Source organism: Caloenas nicobarica, chromosome 2, assembly GCF_036013445.1.
Source record: "Caloenas nicobarica isolate bCalNic1 chromosome 2, bCalNic1.hap1, whole genome shotgun sequence".
Classification (NCBI taxonomy): domain Eukaryota; kingdom Metazoa; phylum Chordata; class Aves; order Columbiformes; family Columbidae; genus Caloenas; species Caloenas nicobarica.
This window is the reverse complement of record NC_088246.1, coordinates 128,730,224-128,756,329: the sequence shown is the minus strand read 5'-3', so window position 1 is coordinate 128,756,329 and position 26,106 is coordinate 128,730,224. Positions and strand designations below refer to the sequence as shown.

At 47.5% G+C, this 26,106-nt stretch overlaps 1 protein-coding gene and 5 non-coding genes across 9 annotated transcripts in view; 3 read left to right on the top strand and 3 right to left on the bottom strand.

Moving 5' to 3' along the window:
- Positions 1-6,191, bottom strand: part of TRIM55 (tripartite motif containing 55) — a 40,110-nt gene extending 33,919 nt beyond the window's left edge. For all 4 annotated transcript variants that reach the window (XM_065630139.1, XM_065630140.1, XM_065630141.1 and 1 more), the window contains exons 1-2: positions 5,877-6,191; positions 5,346-5,518 (exon numbers count right to left, since the gene is read on the bottom strand). In XM_065630139.1, the coding sequence (XP_065486211.1) occupies positions 5,346-5,518; positions 5,877-6,065 (362 nt within the window). In that variant the 5' untranslated portion in view covers positions 6,066-6,191. The remainder of the gene's footprint in view (positions 1-5,345; positions 5,519-5,876) is intronic.
- A 14,139-nt stretch (positions 6,192-20,330) lies between these two features.
- On the top strand, positions 20,331-20,403 carry TRNAR-ACG (transfer RNA arginine (anticodon ACG)). The gene has a single exon. It is a non-coding gene; the product is annotated as a tRNA-Arg (tRNA).
- A 1,542-nt stretch (positions 20,404-21,945) lies between these two features.
- TRNAY-GUA (transfer RNA tyrosine (anticodon GUA)) lies at positions 21,946-22,035 on the bottom strand. Its single transcript is given in 2 exon segments — positions 21,946-21,981; positions 21,999-22,035. It is a non-coding gene; the product is annotated as a tRNA-Tyr (tRNA).
- Positions 22,036-22,211: 176 nt separating this feature from the next.
- Positions 22,212-22,284, top strand: TRNAR-ACG (transfer RNA arginine (anticodon ACG)). The gene has a single exon. It is a non-coding gene; the product is annotated as a tRNA-Arg (tRNA).
- An 806-nt stretch (positions 22,285-23,090) lies between these two features.
- On the bottom strand, positions 23,091-23,163 carry TRNAR-ACG (transfer RNA arginine (anticodon ACG)). The gene has a single exon. It is a non-coding gene; the product is annotated as a tRNA-Arg (tRNA).
- Positions 23,164-23,447: 284 nt separating this feature from the next.
- TRNAY-GUA (transfer RNA tyrosine (anticodon GUA)) lies at positions 23,448-23,538 on the top strand. Its single transcript is given in 2 exon segments — positions 23,448-23,484; positions 23,503-23,538. It is a non-coding gene; the product is annotated as a tRNA-Tyr (tRNA).
- The last annotated feature ends 2,568 nt before the right edge of the window (positions 23,539-26,106 follow it).

Sequence of the window (26,106 nt, the reverse complement as noted above, 5' to 3'; positions counted from 1 at the left end):
AGGTGCCGCAAAGAGCTGGAAGAAACCTGGCAGAACTCCCTGAACTAGCAGGGCCCTGAAAACAGAGACAGTGACAGAAGACTAGAAGTAAACAGATCTACCATCTCCTTCCTAGGTGGTGCAAAAGGAGAGGTTTTTAGCACATTTCCTGACTTTAGAGGGGATGCTCTACGTCTACGTTGGTGTAGCAAAGGCCAAAACACAATCTCTAAGTTTAAAATGGTGGCTGCTCCTGAAACAGGAGATTAAAGAGTGGCTGATAGGAAAATGACAGCATTGCTTTAGCAGAAGAAGAGATTCATCATAGACATGCTAGTGACCAAAGAAGTGGCAGATTGCTGAAATGGCCTAACAGCTTTATGCTCTCGTTCTCTGACTCTGCTCTTTTAGATGCTAAGTCGGTGCTTGACTGCTACAAGCTTATCCTTTTTCATTAAAATTTGGTTTGGACCTTAATGTGCAGTGTTGTGCATGTTTTATGGAGAAGAGGATTCTCAGCACTGATGAGGCCACACCTGGAGTACTAGGTTCAGTTCTGGACTCCCCAGTACATGAGAGACATGAACATACTGGAGAGGGCCCAGCAAAGGCCCTGAACGTGTTTAAGGCTCTAGAGCATCTCTCCTGTGAGGAAAGCCTGAGAGACCTGGGAGTTTCAGCCTGGATAAGAGAAGATTCAGGGGGATCTTAACAATGACCTTGATCTTATCAGTACCTTTAGGTGTCTAAATAACTGAACGGAGGGTGTAACAAGGACTGAGCCAGGCTCTTTTCAGTGGTACCCAGTGACAGGACCAAAGGCAATGGGCACAAACTGAAACACAGGAGGTTCCCTCTGAACATCAGGAAACATCTTTTCAGTCTGAGGGTGACCAAGCACTGGCACAGGTTGCCCAGGGAGGTTGTGGAGTCTTCTTTCTTGGACATACTCAAAAGCCATCTGAACATTGTCCTGGGCAACCAGGCCTTGCTTGAGCAGGGGGGCTGGACCAGGTGACTTCCAGAGGTCCTGTTCAGTTTCAGCCATTCTGTAATTCTGTGATTTGGTGATGAAATGCAAAGTTGCTGGGCGTATAAAGGAGCACACTTCAATTAAGGACATAGTAAGACCTTAGGAAAACTGCTGATAGTTAGGAGGCATGTTTTCCTCAGGATTTTTACAAATCCAAGAAAGTCTCTGCTGAAATCCTGAATCCAGCTTTGATAGTGTTTTTACTGAAGACCCTAAGATAGCTGTAGGCCTTCCTGTACCATCACATCACCTAGGGCCTGCACCTGGTCAAGAGATGGAGAGAATCCGCATGACCGTATGAGGCATAGTCAGGCCATTAGTGAAGATACACAACTTCATTGGCCCCAGTGTCAGTCTCAGGCAGACACCGCCAATGACTGGCCTGCACATGACCTCATGCTGCTTACCGTGACCCTTTGAGTCTGGCAGTTTAGTCAACCTCACTGTCCCCTCTAGACCTTATTTCATCAGTTTGTCAGTAAAGATGTTACAGGGGACAGTGTTGAAAGTCTAGATAAACAACATCCACTGCTCTCCTCTCATTCACTGAGTTAGTCATCTCTTTATAAAAGGCTATCAGGTTGGTCAGGCTGACTTCCCCTTCATAAATCCATGCTCACTATTTCTAATCACCTTCTTGTATTTTATGTTTGAAAATAGTTTCCAGGAGGTTTTGCTCTAGCAGCTTTCCAGGGACCAGTGTAAGGATGACCAGGCTGTAGCTCACTGGATTCCCCCACCTTCACTTCTTGAAGTAACATTTGTTTTCTTCCAGTCCAGCCATCAAGAACCTATTCTGATTACCATGACCTTTCAAAGATTATCGAGAGTGGCCTTGCAATGACATCAGCCAGCTCCCTTACCACACATGGATGTCTTCCATAAGGATGACCAGATTTTTTTAGTATTCCCTAACCTGATTCCCTTCCACTGAGGGTAAGTCTTCCTTGCTCTAGACTTTCCCACTGATCTCAGGGGCCTGGGACTCCTGAAGACTGATTTTACTAGTAGAGACTGAGCTAAAGAAGGCATTGAGTACCTTGGCCTTTGTGACAGGAGCCCCTGCTCCATTTAGTAGTGGGCCTACTTTCCCTCATCTTCCCTTGGCTGCTAATGTACCTGTAGAAGCTCTTTTTGTTAGCTTTCTTTTCCTTCACCAGATTCAGTTCCAGGTGGGCTTTGGCTGTCCTAATTCCATCTGTACATGCTTGGACAGTGTCTCAGAATGTTTCTGAGTCACCTGTCCACCTTCTTTTTGCATCTTTGTTAATGTTTTTTTGTTTGGTTTTTGTGTTTTGTTTTGGTTTTTTTAAAATCAGGAGCTCCTTGTTAATCAATGAGGGTATCCTGCCACCATTGCTTGAGTTCTTGTAAATGGGGACAGACCATTCTTGAGCTTGGAGGTAGCGGTCCTTGAAAATTAATCACAATGATGGACCCTCCCAAAAGCAGTAAAAAGCCCATTGATACCCAGGGTAGAAATGAAGCTTGAAAAATGAGAAGACCATGAAAGTTCATATGGACATAGGGATTCCTGCAGTTCCATAACACTAGTACTATTATGAATCCTTGGCCCAAGAAAACCATAGGCATGGGTGAGCTTGGGGCTTTGTGAGGATTTGGAGAAGATCCAGGTGATCTCTCCCCCTATCTCTTTCGTTGCACAGTCTCCAGGGATCCTTCTGCTCCATCTGTGCTTGGGGACGTGGGGACAGCCTGTGCCTAGGTCTGTCCCCAGTAGGTGCAAGGCAGAAAGAGCTCTCAACCCTCCTCAATCAAGATTCAGCTGGTAACGAAGCCCAGAGCACCTTCTGATCAGGAATAGCCAGCCGAGCTCATTAGAGGCTGCCAAAGCTTGCGAGAAGTCACAGCCTCCTGTTGCTACCCTTTCCCAGTGGCAGCAGGCACCCTGGTGTTCTTCAGATAGTTCAGGTAATCAGTGGCCTACACGCTTTCAAAGATTGCTTTAATATTTTAGCCAATTCTGTTTTCACCAGGTTCAGTCCTTTGTTGGTCTTTAAAGCTTAGTAGGACCCATGTCCTGCTTGAAGATTTCTTTCCTTGTGTTGCTAATAGATTCTAAATTGGGCAACAGGCTATGCTGCTGTCAGCTGGAATTTGATGAGCAATGGGATAAAAGACCATATGATGTGATTTTTAGTAACAGGATGAGCTGCGTGTGAGAGCTTGGGCAGACCCTCCCAGCCCCATAGCCCCCTCTTGCCTCAGCTTTTATTTTAAAAAAGTTCAAATAAAAACTCAAATTTAAAAAAATATTTTTACCTAAGTAGGACATAAAGCTTGCTCTCTACCTGAATGCCCCTCACTCTCTAAAGTTCATGTGAAATGCAGCTGGGAGCTAGCATCATTCTGGCACATATAGTTATGGTGAGTTACACCCACAGGAGGACTTGATGGGAAGAGGCTCTTGCCTGGAAATCACAGATGCTGCCAGTTTGAAGGGTTGTCTTGGGAAAAATGAGGAGGCAAAGGTCACACCTCAGCCTTCCTCTTATGTACCTCTGCCAGACCCCAGCTCACAGTGTGGAAGAGACTGATACAAAAAGAAGAAGTGGAGAAGATTTGATTTCCCTTGACTTTTTTTGTTTCAGTGGGACAGCACAGGGTAAAGCTGAGGTAGATATTGCTCGCATTCTCAGAGGAGCCTGAGGAACATTAGGCAGAGGGAGATAAGCAGCTGAGGCCTACAAAGTGCCAAATAGTTTAGATAATGCTGCTATGCATTGCCGCTGCTACGTAACCCTGATGATAACGTCCATTCTAAGGACATACATGAAGGTTAAATAAGCACCTTAGCAGACTAAATAAATAAAACTTTTTGACAAGTATCTAAGCAAATACATGTTCACGTTTGGGTTTTTTGTTTGTTTGTTTTGTGTTTTCTTTTTGTTGTGTTTTTTTTTTTTTTTTCTGTTGTCCACTATTATTCATAATATGTTTTGCTTTTGTGGAATGTAAAAAAAAAATCTGCTAAATCTCTTACATTTGTTTAACTGAATTTTGTTCCAATTGCCCATGAACTACATGGGAAAAGGAGCTGCATATATTTATTTATTTTTTAAGTTAAATACAACTGTGAGCTGAAAAAAAACCCCAACAAACAAAAAAAACCACAACAGAACCAGGAAAGACATGATGCCACACATGTCCAGCTTATTTGGTCAAAAGCAAAGTCCACCACCGTAGCTTTCCTGATTAATTTCCTCCAAGATTTTCCTGACTAAAATAATATTTGGTTGTGAATGGCACACACAAGGGTAGCTGAACTTCCCTTGGCACTGAGTGCAAAGGGCAGCAGTCAGGACAATTTTAAGCCAACTTTGTGCTCTCTGACGCTTTGGAGCTCTAACCTATGCCCAGCTACAACAGTGCCTGTAGGGATTCAAACAGCCAAGAATAGCTAAAGCCACAGTCGGGCTCTGAAACGTCCTGTCTGCTGGTGACTGTCCTCCTCTGCCGGAGGAGGGTAGAAGTGCCCTAAGACGTCCCAGGCACGGAGCTACGGTGGTTGTGTCCACCTGCTCTGGTGATACCACCCCATTGCTGCTGCGAAACCCAGCTCTGTGTTGGGGTGAGTTGGAAAGACTGTCAGGGAGCACAGCCAGGGTTACCCTTTCCTTCAGGTGTACAAACCACCCTGCCTTACAAAACCAGCCCACACTGCACTGATACGTATTATTTCTGGCTATTCCTTCTCTTTTATGGAGTCCTAAATAAGACTTGATTTCATGAGTTCACAGCCCAAGCTGACAGGAATGGAGATTTTTTTATCGAGTTTTGATTTGACATTATGATGCAGGGTATCTTCTCTGTGAAATTCAGTTTTCTTCTTGTTTGCACTGTCTGTCCCTCAGGATTATCTAACAAGATTTGAAATTTCTTTCCCTTCTTTAGCATGAGAACAGGCCGTTTAAAGACAAATAAGAATCGCCTGAACTGTTTTCAAAACAAACCATGTGAACCTAGCTGCTTTTCCCTTATTCATGTGAATAGCCATGCTGACCTCAAGGGCTTTGCTTGCAGGGGTGAGTGTTGCTCATGTGAATAAGCATGGCACTATCATCTGCTGTAAGTGGAAGCAGGGAAATTCAGCATCTATTTGGATACAGTTTTCTGTGCTCAGTGGGAGCTGACCTCATTGCACAGCAGACAGGCACACACCACAGCACGACCTCTTTCTGCATTTCCAAGAGAGAAAACATCTCAGTCAACCTCACGTGCTCCAAATAGAAAGACCAAAGGCCACCAGTCTTCTGAGCCCTGTCTGCCTTTGTGGCAAATCCCCTCTGAAGGGCACACATTCACTTGTTACCTTGTGGACTCCTGCTTGTAGATATCGATGATGTTCTCCACCAGCAGGTTCCTCTGCAGCCCGTAGACGCCGTGCCGGTCCAGGACCACTTCGTGTCTGCAGGAGGGGCAGCGAAAGCGTCCTCCTGATGCCACGGTTGTGCCTCCCCTGGTCGGCAGGTAGGGGTTGGAGGCCTGCTCTTGCCAAGCGGCACAAGGAGAGGTGAGTCAGGCCATGCAGAACCGTGAAAACCTCTTTCAAAAGCACCATTTGTGAGTGTGTCCAAGGAGAGGGCAGCTCCAACAAGTCACCTTCAGGAGAGCACCCAACATGGGTGGCCACATCCCTGCCACTAACAGGTGACACTTTAATCTGCTCTGAACTCAGCCCTGGCCCCTGGGGACGCTCAACTTCTGCTTTAAATCACTCCCCTCTCCCCCATCTTACTGACTGTTAAAAGCACCCAACCAAAACGTGTCCAAGAATCTGCTTTTCCATTCATTTCAGCCAGTGCTGCCCGGGAAGCAGAGCTTTCTGTGGGAAGAAACCTACCTGGAAAATGTCGCTGGCGCATTTCCGACAGAGGTTGTGCTGGCAGGGCAGGATGACCACTGGCTTGGTAAACATCTCCAAGCAGATGGGGCAAATAAGCTGTTTCTCCAGGTTATCCATGGTTTGCTGCTCTTTGGAGAAGGACTTGTAGCTCAGGGAGGAGCTCATCCCTAGCTTTTCCAGGGGCATACGCTCGGGATCGCGGCCTCGCGGAGGAGTTTCCGGGTTAATTTCCCTTGAAATAAGTCCAAGGCTGCGTTGTGATCAGAGGCTCTCTGGGTTGCTCTGGCCGGAGGACATTGTTTAAACGAGGGGCCGAAGGGAGCCGGGGGCTGTTTTTAGCAACGCGGCGTCACAAGATGCCACCCTGCCGTGCCCATATAAGCGCGTGAGAGGGGGACAGGCGGGGACAGGTGACGGCTGGCGGGGGGACGGCGAGGCGGCCGGCGGGGCCCTGGCTCTCCTCACTCACACATGGCAGCCTTCACCCCTCGAGGAGGAGGGGGCCGAGCGATAAGCAGGCGCAATCCGCTCCCCGCTTATCTCTGCACGGCGGGCAGAGAGCGCAGGGCTGCCCCAGTCAGCCCAGCCGCACAATAAATACTCTGTTTTGAGCAAGCAGCTGTGGCCATGAGATGCAGGATGTAATTTTGCCCCTGTGTTTCGGCATGCTCCGGGGTCTTGCCTTTCCAAAGTGTGAAGCACACACGATTGCTGGAGATGACAATAGGAGTGATGGCTGTGCTGGAGCTCAGACACTTCAGGGTGTAAACATGTCATCACATCGAAAAACAGCTTAAAAATATTGCCTGCCTATAACTGTGCTTAACTTTCTTCCAGTATGATTTTTTTTTTTGAGGAGCTGTAAGAATCTAACACAACTATTCAAGCCGCTAACTCCACAGCAGCTTAAATATGCACCCAAAACATTATTCGAATTTCCTGATGAGAAAGAGACAGAAGAAGTACAGCCTAAAAAGCTTTAATTTGTACTGCTAGAGAAGAGGTGGTAATTGTATATGCTTTCTCTCCGCATAGTTTAATTCAAATATATTTTAGTTTTGGGCACTGCTGTGTTTATATCTGTTTATTAGACACTGATATCCCTCTCAGCTTGGCACTTGTTCCAGAGTTATTTTTAAAATGACAATTTCCCAGATAATTTGTGGCATGTGATGCCTGATCTTAAGGGAAAGCCATCTGTGCTTCTACTTGCCAATAATTTATCACACAACTGTACAAGCAATAAATAACTCATCCTCAAATTCACGGCAAAGTTCCTGCATGTACTGTATAAAATCACTTTGCCACTATACTGTACCTGTAATGAGACTATTGTCTTCTTTTTTAATCAGTAACTACAACTCTTTCTCTGTAAAGTCTCTGTGTAGAAAGCTGACATATTTGTATTACTTCATGACTGTACGAGGCTTGCATCTGAAATATGCTATAGAATGGCGGAACAAGTCCCCTACGTGTCCAGGGGCAGACCCCAACTCCAAAGCACAGCACTGTATCTGTGTGCAACACCAGTTTGGAAACTGTGCCCTTCAAGGAAATATAAAAAGTAAAGGGTTTTTTTGATTTCTACATGAAAATGAATCCTATTCTCTGCATGCAATGGCAATGAATCACATTAAATTCGGTTCATCATTGACTATTTTATTTTCAATGCCTTGCATACTTTTTTAGTCTTTGGGTGAAATCCTGCACCCATTCGCAGCCCACCGATCAGGTATTTCCCCTACATAGACACATACATTTGTCAGCAGCCACATAAAACCAAATAGATTTTTCTGAAGTTTTACATTCATGAGAAGTTTATAAAAGCTTAGTTAAACCCATTTGAAATCACACCTTTGCCTCGGCTGCCTGGTGCAGATGAGAGCCCAGAGCCAAGAGCGAGAAACTGCGCCGGCAGCTGAGCCGCAGACAGCTGGGGCTTTGGCAGAGGAGCCTTTCCTGGCAGCAGCCAGAAGATGTTTCTCTTCTTCCCCTCCCTTCCCCGAGTGGGTCAGAGGTGACTTTCACGTCTGGAGGAATTCAAATGCCTCATTCTGAACTCTGAGTCAGCTGCCCCTTGCGCATCAAAACCTGCTTTAATAGGGGGATTGGAATTAGATGAGGAAAACTGTCTTCAGCTGGTGAGGCAGGCGCTTCCACCTCTCTGCACCGGCAGGAACAGAGAAATTCTGGGAGGAAAAGCTGAAGGTTGGGGATGTCAGTGCACCGAAACACCTGCATATGGTGATGTCAGGGAGGGGGTGTTCACAGCATGGAAAAAAGCTGGAGGATCGTGCTGCTGTGCCGGACCTTTGGACAATGAATGAAGCACCTCTCGGCATGTAATGCACCTCTGGATATAATGCTGGTGAACTTATACTTACCTGTGGTAGCCCTCAAAAGCCTTATGTAAACAGGCTGAGCGTGACACCTGATGCATCTGCAGAGGGCATCTGATGACAACAAGGTGAGGCACAGTCTGCTGCTGGTTTTCTCCTTCCTGGGTGCTCAGGCACGTTAACACAGAACAGATAATAAACAGCACAATCACAAAAAGAAGCCAATAAATCACAGATAAACCCACCTTCTGGAGCCAGACCTAAGCTGGAATACTTTTCTGGAAGGAATATGTAGTTCAGATATGTGAAAAATTAGTACAGGTTTGTCTGTCAAAGTATTATGAAGCATAGCAGTGATTCCCCAGTAAAGAAATGCAGAGGCTTGGCTGCACTTTCAAAAGCTGGATGAGAAGTACCAGGAAAGCCACTTGTCATACGACCACACTACAAGAAGGAGGAAGAGAAGAGCAAAGCCCAAGAGGCTGCAAAGCCGTGGGACAGTCCTGCAGCTGGTCTTTGGCAGAGATTACTTAGGCTTGACTTTGAAGCACGTGCACTGAGAAAGAGCCCAGCAACCTGTCACTCTCCTGTTCCTCCCCTTCCACACCCACAAGGGAAGATCACCAGCACTCACAGCTCTCCACCTCCAAGGAGCCACCAAGCCAAGCCATCTCTGGAGGGATGAACAAAGGGCAAGAGTACCCTACTCCTGGACAGAAACCCTGGATGTCTGCCAGCCATCGCCAAGAAGAAAATACCATTTCTTAATGATTTTTTTTTCCAGTATTGCTTGCCTGGGAATGTTACCTGCCTTTGCTGACACAACCAGAACACTACTTCCTAGAGATATGCTCACTTTTACGGACATTGCTTCTAACTCCTCTATTTTTGCAGGCGAATAACAGCTTGCAGGCTGTGGACTGACAGCCAGGAGAGCCTGGAAGGCTGGCGGCAAAGCACTGGGTTTAGGAGAGGGATTTGGAGGAGGAAGGAGAGGTTGAATGATGTCCAGGTTCAAATTTCAATGCCATAATGACATCCCTGCCTTTTGCATTCACAGAATTCCCTTCTGCAACCTCTTGTATGAGTGCCGTGAAGCTCTCATGTGTCAGTCACAGAAAATGTGCCCCGTGGCTCTTTTGCATGACTGAAAAACAAAGAAAAAAAGCCTATTTTTGCCAGAGGATAACTCCCGTGTGACTTTCCTTGCCACCAAGCTCAGCACAGGTAAAACCTGCTCTGCAAGCACCGGGATCCTTGCACAAGCACCCTCATCTGGACATGGTGGGTGGCACGGAGCATCCTGCTCCATGGAGCAGTGGTGCCCTGGCCTGCGACCACCCCACCTCCTGCCTGTCCTCGGGGATGAACGAGCACCTGCCACCCCTGCCACCCAGCCCCGGGGCAGACAGACCCCTCCACCAGCAGCTAAGGCAGGTGGCCAGCTGCCCATCGTCCCCAGGGCAGGAATGACACCCGTCCCCAGCCCATGGCCTCCAGCAGCCCCCAGCACTCCTGAGGCACGGGGGCTCACCTGAGAGCTTTGTGTTTGATGGACCCACCTGCCCGTCTTCCCCCAGCTTTGCCCTGCCTTGCTCACCTCTGGTGAGAAGTCCTGGCTGCCCAAGCAGCACAACATCCTGACAAAAATGAGGCTGCTGCCTCCATTTCTGCCCACCTGAATGTGAGATTTAGAGTAAAATGACAATGTGGCCTTCCCCTCTCCCATCCTGCTAACTCTGCTTGTTGTTTTAACTGAAAATATTCACATTTTTAGCCAAGTATCCCTTGAGGAGGTAGGGGGCAGGTTCTCCATCCATCTTACCTTTCATCTGTGCCCATTTAGCCTGCAGCAAGCAGTTCCTCAGCAGTGGATGGTGAGCACCGCATTCCCACCTAGAGTAGACATGTTGCAGAAATTCAAATTTCATTTATATTTGTCATAAGTCACTAAGCCAATGAGCCAGCTACAAGATTAAGCCCCCCTACCTATGCAAGTGCAAACTTTAAACAGTATCTTGCATTTCATGATTTTATTGTGATCACTAAACATCTCACAATAAATCCTGAAACTGCCCTTGTACATGACTCAATTTATACAGCCAAAGACAGCCTTTGCAACAGGGACAAGTGTTTTCAAAAATGGTTGCCTTTTGAGACTGACATTTTTCCAGTCAACATACATATTTGTCTTTGTATACTTCATATGTGATGACAGGCCATATGCAGTCAGTATTTGGAGACCTTCTAAAAACAATCTGAAAGGCAGTTTCAGATCTCCAGGAAAACAAGGACCAGCATGTGAGATAATGACATCTTTCAAAATTTCCTTTTGCACATACAAAATCACAGCAGCAGGGACAAGCTCAAAGCAATTCTAAGGGTGAGTCACTGGGAGCACATCAAATGTGCAGGAGCACAGGATTTCAGGGACAAGCTGCAAAGACCAGCCAAAGGGATGATGTTTGCCTTCTCTGGGCTTATCCATGCTCAAGGAGCTTCCACAGTCTGCAGCAAACATACAGAAACATGGGATGAAAGGGCAGATGAACTGGATTATCATTTCTGTTCCAGATTCACCAGCAGTACCAACATAAAGTATAGCAGACAAACCTCAGAGATTTGGATTAAAAAACCCTGAAACAGGGAGGGTCTATGGATCAAGTCCATTGGGGAGTCACCTCCACACACCGTGGCTCTGCTGCCAGTGGAACACCAACCCATGGGGTCACTGCTCCCAGCTGCCTGCCTGGGAGAAGGAGGGTCCTGTGGCTTCCTGCTGCCCTCCAGCAATGCCAGCAGGCCAGTGTGGACCCGAGTGTCACCCACCTTTAGGGGCCATAGGGGAACAGAAATCTCTCCCAGCAGAAAGTCCTGGATTTCTCACACTCCTCGAGGCCAGGATGAGAAATGGTGGTCAGACCATAACCTTCAGGGAGGCAGGGTGACCCCGAATGGTGATTAAGATGAGGCATTTATCACCTTCCCTGCAATTATCTGTATTCTATGAAGTCTCAAAATTGTGAACCTGGAAAGACAGGCTGCTGGTGCTGTGGAACAACAAACATCAGATTAGCGGTTCAGCATCTCCTCAAGCCATACACAACTTTACAAGCCCAGAGGTTCCCCAGCCCTCATCCTCTCAACACGTTACTGCTAGAAAGAGACCTACATTTCACAGGCAAGGCATAAAAATATGTCCAAAGCACTGCATAGAGGAAGTACTGCATGTGGAAAAGAAATAGCCCTGCACTACTGCCTACCTAAAAATAGCTCCTCTCCAGGGCTAGGGACAAGTTTCACAGATAACAGGCACAGGCTTGCTTTTCCACACCCCCAAAAGTGCCCTGCAGTGAGAAAGAAATGTGAAGGAAGAAAGGATATTTTAAAAAAAAAACCAAAACCAATTGGAAAAATGGGAGAACACATCAATTAGGAAAGTGGGAGAATCCCACTTCCAGTTGAAGAGTGAACGACCATTTTAACACTATGCCCCACTTTCCAGATGCAGCCCTGACCCTTTCCCCTCTACTTTGTTATCACAATGTCCCATGGAAGCCTGTTTGTAAATCATCATCACTACGTCTCCTCTGCTAGCAGAGAGGAAGGAATGATGGCTCCTCCCTGAGTTCCTGCATTTTATGGAATAACACGGGTGTTTGGTGCTGGGTTAGCAGCGGAGTTGATGTTGTGACAGTGGGGCTGGGCACAGCTGGCACAGTCGTGGCAGTGGTAGGGGGGCCTCCTGAGCATACCAGAATTTAAGGAAAAGGCAATTGCGGAGTTTTAACAGTAGGAATTTGGACTGGGAAAAATATTTCATTTCTGCTCTGGCCTTAACAGCCTGCAGCCCTCCCGTTCAGCCCCTGCTGTCGCAACCCGCAGCTCCATTGTTAGGAAAGGAGAGTGATGTTCAACAGAGAAGTGACTTGCATTTCACAGCACGGATCCAGCTCAGGCTTCCCAGCTGGTGTCAGCTAATCACTTCGCAGGGATACAGCCCTGTCCCAGTGTCATGTTTCTCCCGAGCCCTGATCCACTCAACATCAGCCACTCTTGATGCTATTTCAGTCTGTCTCTTCCATAGCTCAGCTGCAGAGCAGAGGAATGCAGGTTTGTTTTTTTTTCCAGGACAATGCTGGGGTCCATAGCTCACAGGAGAGACTGGTTTTAGGGTTACAGTCAGCACATGACTTTACACAGTCTCAGAGACCTGCTGAGGCTCTGTCCCAGCTCTCTAGGTTGGCCTGGGTTATGTTTTCATCCATACCCATCTTGAGGGCCATTCCTCCAGGACACAACAGAAATTTAGTACTGGAAGAGAAAGGATTGAATGGCATGCTATTAGAGTTGAAATAAAATATTGGGTGTGAGGGCAGGAAGGTTTTCAGACAGCAAGGCATTACCTGACGCAGTTGGGCTTAGTTCCATTTCCAGTTCCAGTGGTACCTCTGTCCTTTAGCTTTTTGTCCTCTGCTATATTTCAAACTTATCTCTGTTTTCCTTGCATGTTTTCCTTTGCCCTGTAAATGCTCTTTAGGTTTATAGCAAAACCAGCATGGCCATTCCTGAGTGCTAATGCCTTTTTGTCTTTTGAAAGTCAGATTAGGAGAGCAAGTTTGCCTTTTGGACAATTCCCAGGCAAGTTCTTTCCCCCGCTCCCTCATGTGAGATTCGTGTGAGTGTCAGGGAGCACAATGCATGAGGGAGAGATGCAGGTGTTGGCAAGGACATCAACAGCTGGAAGCACCTTCAAGATGGGCAGGAGTTGAAAGAACACCCTTCAAGCTATGATCAGGGATGCCATCTGCTGTGATGTTTTTTTCACTGTACCAAGGAACAGCCTATTAGATTAACATCCTTTTGAATTATCCAACCACACCAGCCCATGTCCATATGCATGGTGTTGCATCCCTGTCTCCCATCAGGCTGTTCCCCAGAAGTCAGCTTTTCTGATTCTGGCTAAGTTTAGGGAATGCAAGGGAAGAAAGGCCAGAGAGCAAGTCCTTTGGCCACAGAATAAATCAGATTTCAGTGCCTCTTCAAAGGCTTTGACCTTGCCATCGAAGGGTCAGCTTTACAATCAAATTTGTGTTTTGCATGGAAAGCTGGGGTCAGGCTGCCTGAGGGTGCACATCCCTCACCATAAAGTCCTACACGCCTGCAGTCAGGGTTGGGCAATATGAATGAGTCATTCATGGCAGCAAACTGCATCACAGTAATCTGTTACCACAATCTGGGAGAAGCCAAAGAGTTTGTGGCTTTCTTTCCCCTCTCCCCACCCATTCTCCCCCTGCCTCTGCCTCACATAGCCGGTGACCCCAGCCATCAGAAGGTAGGAAGGCTGCTCCAGCACTGTGTGCAAGGGAAGGAGTGCTGCTATGTGCTGGCAATGCCTGACTCCCTTGTCCTATCTCTGTGGTCAAAGAGCTGGGAAAATATGGCACTGCTGACCTCGTTTCCCCCTGCCACAGTCACCCTTTGGATCAGGAGAAGGCAGCTGGGGGAGAGGACTGGCACATGTGGGGCACAGGGAGGGCTGGGATGTGGTGGCAAAGCAGAGCGCAGGGTCAGCACCAGAGCTGCTGTGCATTTCGGTTGTCGAGCACTTAGGGAGGTGCTGCTAGTGGAGCACATGGCCAACTGCATGTAGTCTGCAAGAAAGAAGAGGTGGTGCAACACAGTCAGTCCTCTGGTGGACCTGCTTGTTGGGAGTTTTGCTTCCTCATGTCACTTGTGCCGCTGTTTTTCTAATGTTGTGGGGTTGGATCTCCCTCATCTCTGCCCTGTTGCAGGTGTGCAAGGAATTTTACTTCAGGGAAACAAGCTAGAGCAGTACACAGCGTGTTTCTGCTGCTTCTGATAATCCCGAAGACTGTAATGCAAACATGAGAGGGGTGTTAATAGATTTATGTGTGAGTAGACTACAAATCACACCTCTTCCAGTTACCTACGTAGCATGGCCTTGGTGCTATTTCCATCCCTAATCATGGCTGCGAAGCACTTCACAGAGAGGTGACAGCTTTGCAGCAGCATCACACTGTGCAGAAATTTGTATTCAAGGTGCCTTTTAGGCCTTGGTTCCCCACATCCCAGAGTGATGTGCCTGCCACTCGCCATCACACAACCAGGCCTGGTGCTGCTGTGGCATCCCGCTGGGAGTCACTCTCAGGACCGCATCTCTCATCCTTCAATAGCTCAGCTCCCAGGATGGAGACCTGTGGTTCTTTCAGGTTAATCCTTAGTCACTGGTTTAATTCCAGCTCAAAGAAGAGAGGGTTTTGGGGTGGGCAGGAAGGCTCTTGCTCATCACTGGGCTTCTTATGCGTTCCCTGATGGACATCAAGAAGAACCTCAGGTCTCGAGCCCGGGGCAATCTCCTATTCCGCACTAAACAGCAGAGGTTACCTCTGCCATCTCTGACCTCACACAGAATCACAGAATGTTAGGGATTGGAAGGGACCTGGAAAGATCATCTAGTCCAATCCCCCTGCCGGAGCAGGAACACACAGATGAGGTTACACAGAAAGGTGTCCAGGCGGGTTTTGAATGTCTCATCAGAGACCTCACTCCTGCAGCCAAAACAGAGCAGGCATGGCTGCTGCTGTCCTTTAACACTCTGGAGAACATACCAAGGAGCCCAATCGGAGTCAGATGACCACAGGGTAAGAGTTGACCACAACCTGTGGGCAACCAGTCACATTGACATCTCAATCCAGAAGAGATGAGGCAAAACCACAAATAAATTCATTTATCCATGAAACATCCACTAATATCCATCCAAAACAGATTATATTTGTGGAACACTTAAAAAAAGCTCAACAGACTCCTACCCTTACCTGTCTGAACTGGCAAGACTTCTCACCTGTCACTGGCTGGTGTGCAGGTGATTGCCCTGAGAAGGTATAGTAGTTTCTTAAAAGCTTTCTCTGTAAGTCATTGTTCAGGTTGCATTCATTAGGGTGCTCCTGATATGTCAGGTCTCAGAGCCAATTCCTTGGACTCCTGACAGATTTTAATCTGAAATGCACCGAGACTGGTTGCTCATTCCCAGGAAATGAAGGCAGCCATCATTTGCTTCCAGGGGAGTATAAATGTCTCTTTATCAAGCCAGGTGTCACCCACTCAGGCATCAACTTCTTGCCCTGAAGAACGTGACAACACTCCCATCCTTCCTCTGGTGACTTCTTAACATGTTCCCATTTGAAATGGTCTTTATGCTGACCCTCACAGGTTGCGCCAGGCTGGAAATTGAGAAATAAAGCATCTGAAGGGCCAACATGTAGAGCAGGAAGCTCCACCTTTTTCCACCTTGGTGAACCTGTTTTCCCTCACTTTCCTTTCGCTCGCTTTACAGCTGGGGAGCACTTCTGAGGGCAGTGTGCCCATCCAGCATGTGGGGGCAGCAGGATCAGTCCCTTTGCTGTCTGGCTCCAGGCTGGAGTTGTCCCCCCTCCTCCCCTGGCCCCATGTGCTGCAGGAGCCATGCAGAGGGGCAGAAAGGTGCCTGGACCATTTTCTTCCAGTTTAGAGAGGAAACTGTGCTGCCGGCGGGCTGACAGGTATCTCCACATGGTCCCTATGTGAGCCCACTTTGTAAGGCTGGAAGAAGAAAGTCTGCAGAGGGAAAGAAGATGCAAAGAGAACAAGACACACTAACAGGGTAAGAAAGGAGACCATGTGCATGCCCAGCAGTAAGTCCCAGGATGTCTTTTGAAGTGATTCCCCAAGCCCAGCACAACTCTCCACCTCCTCTTCTACTTCACAGCACCACGGCAACTTGCTTTTCATCCTTTCCACATGCACCTTCAGTGCCTTTATCCTCTTCCAGGGAGGGAGTGGACTGTTTCAGTCTCTCCTGGAAAAGACAAGTCCTGCGAACCACAGAGCAGTCTCTGCTCAAGCGGGCAGAAGTGGCTCCCCTCGCTCCTGATCCCAGCACCAGCTCGATGCAAGACATCCTCTCCAAACCAAGGCTGACGAGGCACACACATTGTGCTGTGTGCCTACCGGAATGAGAATGGCAAGGCAGGACAAAGGAGAGATGTTTACATTATTGCAGAACAAAAAGGGGTTTTTTTTAAAAAAAAAAAAAGGAAAAAAGAAAATGGTTGCATTCAGGCATCAAGCCAGTGCCTTTCCCCTGACAACACTCTCGCTTAGCACTTGAGCCAAGGTATTGTTAGCTGGCCAGGTAATGCTAAAGGAATGAAATAATCCTTATTTTTGCCAAGAGGAAGGGCTAGCTTGTCTCCTGGATAGGGAAGAAATAGAAGCAGCTCCTTGCTAAAGTGGTGGACCTCCTTGGAAGGGAAGAATTTGGTTTATTAGGAGGAAATTCAATGTAAGAGGCACTTTGTTACCCCAGGACGAAATACTTCTTGGTCAACACAGCCTGAGGTGTAAGGTGTGGAGGAAGATAGGCTTTGGGCTCCTCACTTTGTCAGGAGAGCCTGCGGCAAAATGCCTGGATATGAAGGAATGGCCTTGCTGATTTAATCTTCAAAGGCAGTAAATGAAGCCTGGTTTTCTCTCATTTCTCCACCTACCTCTTTTATAAGTTTATCTATCTTGGCAGCTGTGAGTAAATGTTTTTATTTGCTTTTTGCCTTAACCCGTCTTGAATTAAGTATGATTTCAGTGTAATTGGATACTAATGACTTGTTCCTTGCCAAAGGATGTGGTAAATCCCCACGTTGAGCTTGAGGCACCTCACAAGCACTCCAGGTTGCCAGCTTGTTCTCCATCATATCCCAAGTGTTACTGAACGTGCCTTCCCTCAGCTGCAGACCCCCCCAGACAGGCAATGGCCAGGAGGGGAGAAGTGTCTTCTAGACGTGTATCACCTCTTCTCGTTTCCAGCTCTTACCCCCATTTGTCCCCCGCCCAGGACACTAGCCTGATTTCCCAGCTCTGAATCCAGCTTCATCCAGGCAAAAGAACGGTTCCCTGCTTGACCAAGCTTTCACCTTAAATCATTATTCTTGACTGCATCCCTGTCCTGGGTTTGAGCAGGGCCCATCTCACCAGGAGTTGCTTTCCAAATTGCAGAGCACCACAACATGGTTCCTCTCAAACGCAGAACATACTCCCTTAGCCAAAACCGAGTGGCCTTGCTGTGCTCAGAGCACTTCTGTTGGAAGTGCATGGAAACCTGAGAAACTACTCTTTTCTAACACCATCCTTTGTCCCATCGTCACAGCAGGGGTAACATTCCTAGGTTCTCTGAGCAAATACATGAGACCTCTCTATCCTGCCTGGCCTGGGCATGGGGTAGGTGATCTCTCTGGCTGCCAGCTGGAGGAATAGGTGCAAATCCAAGCTGCCCGACTAGAAAAAAGGACTACCTTCATCCCTGCAAACTCCTGTTTGCAATTACATTCTTCCTGTTGTTATATACCCAACAGCAATTTAGACTCGCTCACCCCCTTTCATTCACTTTGTGGTTTTTCACAATTATTCCAGGGGAAAAAAATCAAAACCCATCTGAAAAAGAGGAGGTGTTTGCAAGTCTCTGCTTATGAAGGATCTTCTCCCCTCGGTACTTAGTCCTTCGCACTGGCCTGAGGTAATCAGGAGGAATTTGGCCTTGTCTTCACGGCCCACCTTGCTAGCACCCACAAAAAATAAAGAGAGCAAGAAGAAAAATGAAGAGAGGATGAAAATAACAAGAACAAAATTGAGGTATCTGTGGAGGCAAACAGCTCTACCTCTCACCTACTGGATACTGTCTCTACTTCTCACACCTTGCTCCCACTCTGTGTCTTCTGCTTTGTTGTCTCAGCACGACCGACCTCCTTTGGCCTGCAGTTTCACAAGCAGCTGCAAGTGGACAAGTCACTCTGGGCAGCAGGATGGGGCAGCCTGTGCCCCTCACCTTCCTCGTGCTGGCCCTGGCCGCAAGGTCCCAGCGTTTGCACCAGCTGAGCTGATTCACCTCACTGACCATTAGAAAATTACCCTCTTCTTTGCCGTATTATCAAGTTGACTTGGGTGCCTGGAGTGATCACCGACCACCAGAGCAGGGACAAGGCAAATTGTGTAGCTGAGCATAGTGGAGAAGAGGGGAGGAGAAGTGAGACCTCTTTGTTTTGGAGCAAGGAGCTGCTAAATTGTCTCATTCTCCTTTCAAACTTCACCCTCAACATCTTCAGTCTTATCCAGAACGTAAGACCTTCAGTACCCCACAGGATGGTCCACGACTTGAAGGAGTGTCGCAGGAAAAGACTCAGAGATCACTCAGGTTCAATCTAGTAGTTAGTTTATTGAGTTTTAATCAGTAAATTTAGGTGTGCAAAATATTTCATAAGTACAGATAGATTGGTGGTCAATATTCTCCTAAAGTTAGTATGGGATACAAAGATTATCTCTTAAGCTTACTATACATATCTTAAATGTTACATGCATGCAAAAAATGTGACTTACCAACCCATCGATGTCTGGTGTCAGGTAAGGGATCTCTCAGCCTCGCAGAGTGACCTTCAGAGGTGTCCCTGCTCGAGGGGACATCCTTGCATGCAGCCATCTGCTCTGGAAGGATTGCTCAACAGACCTTGATGGCTGCAGAGATTTTAGTGTAAAGTGGTTGCTCTGTAGTCAGATTTTCTACTGTGTTAATATAGTTTTGGCCGCTTATCAGCCCAGTCTCCTGCCAAACCTTTTTTTTTTTTTTGCAGTGGGTTGGTGCTGTGTTCTTGCTGATAGCCTCCCAATAGGATTAACTTTGGCTAGGCCTACTTGCTGAGCATCTGCTTGGGCCGAAGTTCAGTTAGGTCAAGGAGGAGGAGTGCACCCATCACGAGGAGTGTTCACAAGCAAGCCAAGCCAAAAGCCACCACTTGTCCCAGCAGTCTGTCAAAATCACCACTGCTGAGGGAGGTACAGTAGCCATGCATATTCAGATAGGGTTGCAGTGATTAAGATCTGTCGCCAACAGCTCCCAGCATTTTCCCTGGCAGCAGGTTATGTGAATCCCATCTTGCTTTTAAGGAATGGAAAAAAGAACCATTCTTTTTTTTTTTTTTTTCTTTTTCTTTCATGCTCCCTAATCGGTAGTGTTGGCTTTTGTTTGTTTTTTTTTTTTTTTCCTTCTCTTTTTCTGTTTGTTTGTTTGCCTAATGAAGCTAGGGCTACATATGTAGTTTGTTTTTGGTAGCCAGGCTCTCTCTGGTACAGACCTGTTTATGAAAACCCAAAGAACAAGTGTCAGAAATCAAACAGCAATCAAAGGCTACTATTGTAAAGAACCCAACAACTCACTGACACCCAGGTTATTATCAGCAATGGACCAATATGTTTGGCTGCTGTAAGGTCAGCGGAGGGCTCAGAAAAGCATGCAGGAAGCATCATCGGGAAGTCCCGAGGCTGAATCCCAAATGCTACTGATCTGTAAGGTGTTTCCTGGCTTTTCCTGGAAAAGAAAAGTTGTGTTTTTTTGCATCTTGCAGATGCAGACTTTGCATCTGATCAACAAAGAAAAACTGAAAAACAAGTTCTGGGATGTCAAGGCTTTTGTGAGGCATACCAAGTGACCAAAACCACAGCCACCGGGACAATGGTCTCCTTCCTGAAGCACCAACATGGTGCTTTGTTTGGATTCAAATGTAAAGCCTATCCTGGCAATTCAAAGAGAATTGTCTGAGCTGCAAGAAGAAAATACAGAGTACAGACCAAGAATAGCTCAGAGCTCGGGGCAGGAACCAATGTCAAGACATGAGGCAGGTACATTGTAACAGGAGAGGTGTCAGTGGGACGGTGGAATGGGGTGACCTGGAAGACAAGGTGCTGATGCTATCATGGTACCTTCAGAGCCACCCTACCCCTCTGACCAGATTGACTCTGTGCCGCACCAGGCAGCCTGTCCCAGCCCCGCGGGACCTGTCTGATTTCTGCAGGGTCCATCTCTGAGGGCAGGACCATGCGCGGGGTGAAGTCTACAAAGCTCTTCTGCAACAACATGGTGGAAGCCGAGACAGATCCCACCTCCACCTCCCGCCGGCCGGGATCCCTCCTGACCAGCAGCCCCCAGTTTTGGCAGCACTGGGGGGCACTCCTCCGCGGCCTTTGCGACCCGCAACCAATACTCCCCGCGTTGCCCCGTTCTCACCACTAGGGGCCAGTGGCGCAATGGATAACGCGTCTGACTACGGATCAGAAGATTGTAGGTTCGACTCCTGCCTGGCTCGAAAGTGGCTTTTTTTTGGCCAAGGACGTCAGTCGAGATCGATGCTGCTCGCTGAGCGGCAACTGGAAGGACGTGGTGACCCTGAAATCCCACTCAATTCAAGCCAGGTGAAGAGTAGATAACAAACAGAAGCGGGTGTTTATGATATTTGAAATGGATACCCTGGCAAGAGCATCTAAGTCAAGAAATAATGATGTTTCAGATACTAACAAAATTGGGAAAGCTGCTCTCTCATTTCCAGTGGTGTCTCACCTATGTGATCAGTGAAACGTCTTGTCTGTGCACATGCCACAGATCTCCAAATGCATCAGTCAGCCAGCAGTGCCTCATTTTCACCACCTCTCCTTTGAAATCCTCCAGACAGTCTGAAAATTTATATCCTCATGCTCTTAACCCCCCTGAGATTTATTCTATTCCTCCTTTACCCAGGAGAAGAGGCAGCTCTTGCTTGAAATTCAAACAAACCTTTTCTTACAACACGGAAGATGAAAATGTCCTTTTGTTGGAGCAGGTGTCCTCCCCCCCATACCTGTCATGCCATTTGACAACATCTGCTTTATCCGTTTGCTTGCCCACCTCATTCTGGTGACCCATTGTATCAGAGTGAAATCTTTTATGAACAGTGCTTTTATAATCTCTGGCATCTTTCATTATTAAGTGATACAAGTGATTGAACAGGATACATGAACACAAATCATTATTGGCCCTTGCTGGAGACCAGATACAGAAATAATTAAGCACTTGCAGGTGATAGGTTGCCAGTACTTAGCTCCTAAATGAAATATTTAGCAATCTACACTATTGTTCAAGCACTGACAAGGCTGTTCTTTCAGTAAAAAACATTTAGCACATTTAAATACATAAGCATGTCCTAGAAGAGTGGGAAGCTGAGCCAAGCAGTTACCTCAATGTAACAGGGCCACAGGTCAAGAGGCAGAATAGAGCTGCTTAACATTTAGCAAGTCCCAAGACCAGTGCCTACATTTTCTGAGTGATGTGTTTTGATTTTTTTTTTCCTTTTGCTTTCTTGGCTTTCACTCTGTTGTGGTTTTATACTTTTGTTGTTGTTGTTGTTGTTTTTACCTCTGCCTTTCTTTCACTTATGGGTAATACACAGTCACACAGAAACACATGCATGTCGATACTTTCGGGATGGGTGGGAGCCAAAAAAATGTCTTGGAGACAGGAGGAAAAGAGATGGTCCCTTCTCCAGAAGAAACTCTAGGTATGCTTTTATTTTATGAGCTATCCTTTAGGACAAGGAAAAAGGGATGCCACTGAATGAGTGAAAAGGAATGAAGGAGTTTGCACGAAGTTCTGCAAAAAGTAGAAGAGACATTTACATCGGAGAGGGTGAACCCTAACCAAGAAAAAAATAATCTTGTGGCCCTGGATGGAGACTGTGCCCTGTCCCACACTGGGCAGTGGATTGATTCGACTGTTAGTCGGCCCGGTGGAGAGGCGGGAGCGGCGGCCGCGCCCCCGTGCACCACCGAGGTGGCCGAAAATTTAAAATTCCCCGAGTACGAAAAAATATGGCGTCTCCTTCGAGCCGGAATCGAACCAGCGACCTAAGGATTCCCGCGGGCGGCGCCTCTACAGTCCTCCGCTCTACCAGCTGAGCTATCGAAGGGACCGGCGGGCCCCTCCCCGCCAGCCGCCCAAGGCACCGCCCCGCCCCGCGCCGGGCTCTGAGTATGCGCCTTACCACGGCAGCTGCCGGGGAGGGCAATAGCGCATGCGCACTGGGGGGCGGCCGCGGATGGGGTTCGCTGAGGCGAGCGGAGGGTGGGCCGTTTTCTCCGTGCGGGGCCAGTGGCGCAATGGATAACGCGTCTGACTACGGATCAGAAGATTGTAGGTTCGACTCCTGCCTGGCTCGCACCTCTTTTCTGGTCCATCTGTTCGCCTCTGTCGGTCGCGTTTTCTCTTGCCGCCGAGCAGCAAACGGAACCGGCCTGGCCTCTCTCCCTCCTCCTGTACCAGCACTGCTCAGACAGAGCCAAATGAGGAGGAGTGCGATTCTAGCTGTTAGTAGCACTTACAAACTGACTCAGTTATTTACTCATAACAACAAGAACCACTTTTTATAGTAAACTTGCGCCGGATCCACGGATTGTGGCTATTCTGAAGCTGTGGGACGACTTCCTTGCCTCTCCGGGTTGTAAGCTGTTCTTTAAATGCTGCGTGGCCTTTTACATACATCAAAAGTGGGGTTTTGCAAAATCATGTGCTTTTCATCCAACTGCACAACAAGGATGCTCCCACCCTGTTCGGGACTAATGGATAATCACTGCGAAAACAACAGTTCTCACCACAGCAGCGCCACTTGCTGCCTTCGGAAGCCTCATGGTTGTTTTGTGGGATGTCTTTTGTAGGACTACTCGTATGCTATGAGGCCAACGATGAGCATATTGCTCCTCTCCTTGGGGCTGAAGGATTTTTCCTCCTGTAATTTACTGGTCTGTTAATTGGGTTAATTTGCTGGAGTGGTTAATGCATTTGACAAGGTGCGAATTCAGATCGTTTGAGAAGCTTAAGCCCAGATGGCGTTCTAGAGTTTCTTACATCGTCAGCTTTGCTTTAGACGAATAAACAACTCCGGATGATGAGCTCGGATTAAAAACAGTCCCGCAAGGCAGTGACGAACTCGTGTGTTTAACGGTAACGGGAATCGAAAAAGAGGTGCGAGCCAGGCAGGAGTCGAACCTACAATCTTCTGATCCGTAGTCAGACGCGTTATCCATTGCGCCACTGGCCCACCCGGGTTTATAACTTTCTCGTTTTTCCCTATAGCGCAGCGCCGGCGCGCAGGCTCCGCTCCTCCGCACCCCAGAGCCCCCGCCCCGCGGCCCCGCACCGCACGGGGCGCTCCGCCGCGCCCCGCCCCAAGGCGCCGGCAGGGGGCGCTCCCAGCAGAGCCCGCTCGGCGAGCCCTGGCCCAGGGCTAACGCCCGCCCTGCCGCTGCACGCACCACGCATGCGCAGCGCCTACGCGAGCCGCCGTGCGTTCTTGTAGTGCTGCGGAAGGCCGCTTTGCAGGTCCCTTCGATAGCTCAGCTGGTAGAGCGGAGGACTGTAGAGGCGTGGCTTCGCGGGAATCCTTAGGTCGCTGGTTCGATTCCGGCTCGAAGGAGACGCCAATTTTTTTTTGTTGTTTTCTCTTATTTATCCCACACGAAATGTCTTATAAACGGCTTCCGTTTAACCAGTTGCAGATATGGCGGTTTTCCCCGAAGAGATCCAGCTGCATCTCAAACGGAGCCTCTTCTGCTGTGAGTCGCTGACTTGCAGCAGGAGTTAATTGCTGCGGGAGCAGAGGCCGCCGCGCCTGCTGCGCGACTGCCAACACCTCGTTAATTTTAAATGAAAACAAGATGTGGTGTTGTTCTCGCTCCAACTTACCACAAGCCCTCACAAAGCAAGTTAGTGCAGGAGGATACCTGTTGAGATCCCTTCGTCTCATCAGAGTTAATTAGGATGTTGAAATTCTGAGGGGCTTTTTTCCAAACCTCCTCTCCTCTCCCCAGAATGTCTAGACACTGTTTTTCCAGAATAAGGAAGCAGCTGTACATTTGCACACTGCCACAATAGGAACACACTTTCCAGTCCAGCCCAGTGATACTTAACTCACGTGTTAACTCTCTCCGCTAGTGAGAAATTGCGTGCTTTCTGGGATTATCTTGTGGGTGTTGGCTACTGTGCAGTCATCCCATGCTATTGTCTTCCAAACCCTGGGACAGGAGACACTGGCATGTAGGACTGAGTCCTCTTGCATGAAACTCCGTCCCCGTTCATCCCTCTGAAAGAGAAAGGAGATGCTGGATTGATGGTTTAGCTGACTTTAGCTTGTGGAAGGAAGCAAGGGGATTATTGTCACCTATGGTCTTCCTCCCTGCTCTGTAACAGGACAACAAACATTTTCTTTTCTATAGGAAACAATAGCATAGAAAAATTATCACTGATTTTAACTGCGCTCAGTTTTGCATGCTTCATCATTTTTCTTTAATGATTTTATTACAAAAAAATCTTTTTGACTAAAACCATACCCATACCTTGGTTATTCATTCTGAGGGAAGGCAGGTAATGAAATTAAATGACATACGATTATGTTTGATGTTTTTTGGATTAAGCAGAGTGGTTTGTTGTACAAGCTTGTGGGGAGAAAAGTGCGTAAACTACCTAAATAACTGTTTATGTTGACGGTAGGCCTACATCTTCTACAACGCCTCTTCCATTTGTTATTTTGGGTGAATCTGGGTTTGAGTTAATATCTAAACAGGCATAAGGACAGCTCTTTGAGAATGCATCCAGACAAAACACTTTCACCTTGTCCATGATTTAAATGCTTGGGCTTCTGTGGCCACAGATACTGGATACAGTCCTAGTGAGAAACACTTCTGTCCCACAGCAGGCCCAGATTGTCCATCGCTCTGCACTGGTCCTCGGACAGACGCAAAACCCCTGAGTGAGGTGCTGGCCCCAGGGAAGCTGATGGTACATCTGCTGTTGTCCTCAGCAGCATCACAGTTTCACTCTCTGCGCACACCCTTTTTCTGGGGGAAGTCGTTCCACCTGGGAACTGATGCCAGTAAAATTACCGCATTATATCACTTCATCACACTGCTGATTTTTTAATGCAGACGAGCATTCTGCATTTTATAAAGGATTTGTGATGTGCAGCTATAGCTCTGCGTGCTTTGCACAGGTAGGCACATCTGCTGCAATCCAGGTTCCTCTTTGGGGGTACCCTGAGTTGCCGTTTGCCCTTTGTCCGGGTGCAAAGCCCTGATTTTGGATAGCTGTCTCAACAGCTTACCTAGCTGTTACCAGAATGATACAGTTGATAGCGTGGAAAAGTAAAGGGAGGGCTACAATTCATCCATACAGCCTTTATTAGTCAGAGTGGTTGACAGCAAAGGTAGATTTGAATATATATTAATAGTACTTTACATATAAATAAATGCAGCAAAACAGGACAAATATGTGAAGATCTCTACATTGTGAGAAGATTATGGGTGTACAAATGAACTTGACACAGAAACAGATCATGTAAGCAGAGCTATGTCCACATTAGGAACTTTCTGAAAAGCAAACAAATGAGTAAAATCATATTGAAGACCTAAGTCCTGAAATCCTTATTCATCCTTTCTTCATGTGTCCTCAGAATATCTAGTCCTGGCAGCAGTGGGGCAAATGCTCTGGTACTCTGAAAACCAAGTTTCCTCTTTGGAATTAAACTATGGGTTCAGACGCTCAGATTTTTAAGCAGCAATTCCTCGAGAACCCACTTTGTTCTGAGGTTTTTGGCTGAGATAATATGTTGTGGGTCTCCTGTATGGATTTCCATGTCAGGAAAAGGGCTTCGCAAACATGTGGCAGCTTGTCTATTTTTGCATGACACTGCAAGATGGAGTCATAAATCTTCTCCAAGAAAAATCTCTCGTTTAGAAAGAGTGAATAAGAACCACATGACTTACAGTACCTCTTGAGCCCATGGAGATAGTTTCCTTGATTTCAATAAACTTTGGCTCTGCCCCATAGACTAGGGTGTGGGGGGGACATAAAAGGCGTTGCATGGGAAAAAAATCCCCAGTCACTCTTGCTAATCTGGGATTTACCTTTCCCTCCCTGGCTTTAGGCCTGATCTGTAGCTGTTGTTGAAATCAAGGGTGCGATTCTCAGTCACTTCCATGGGAGCAAG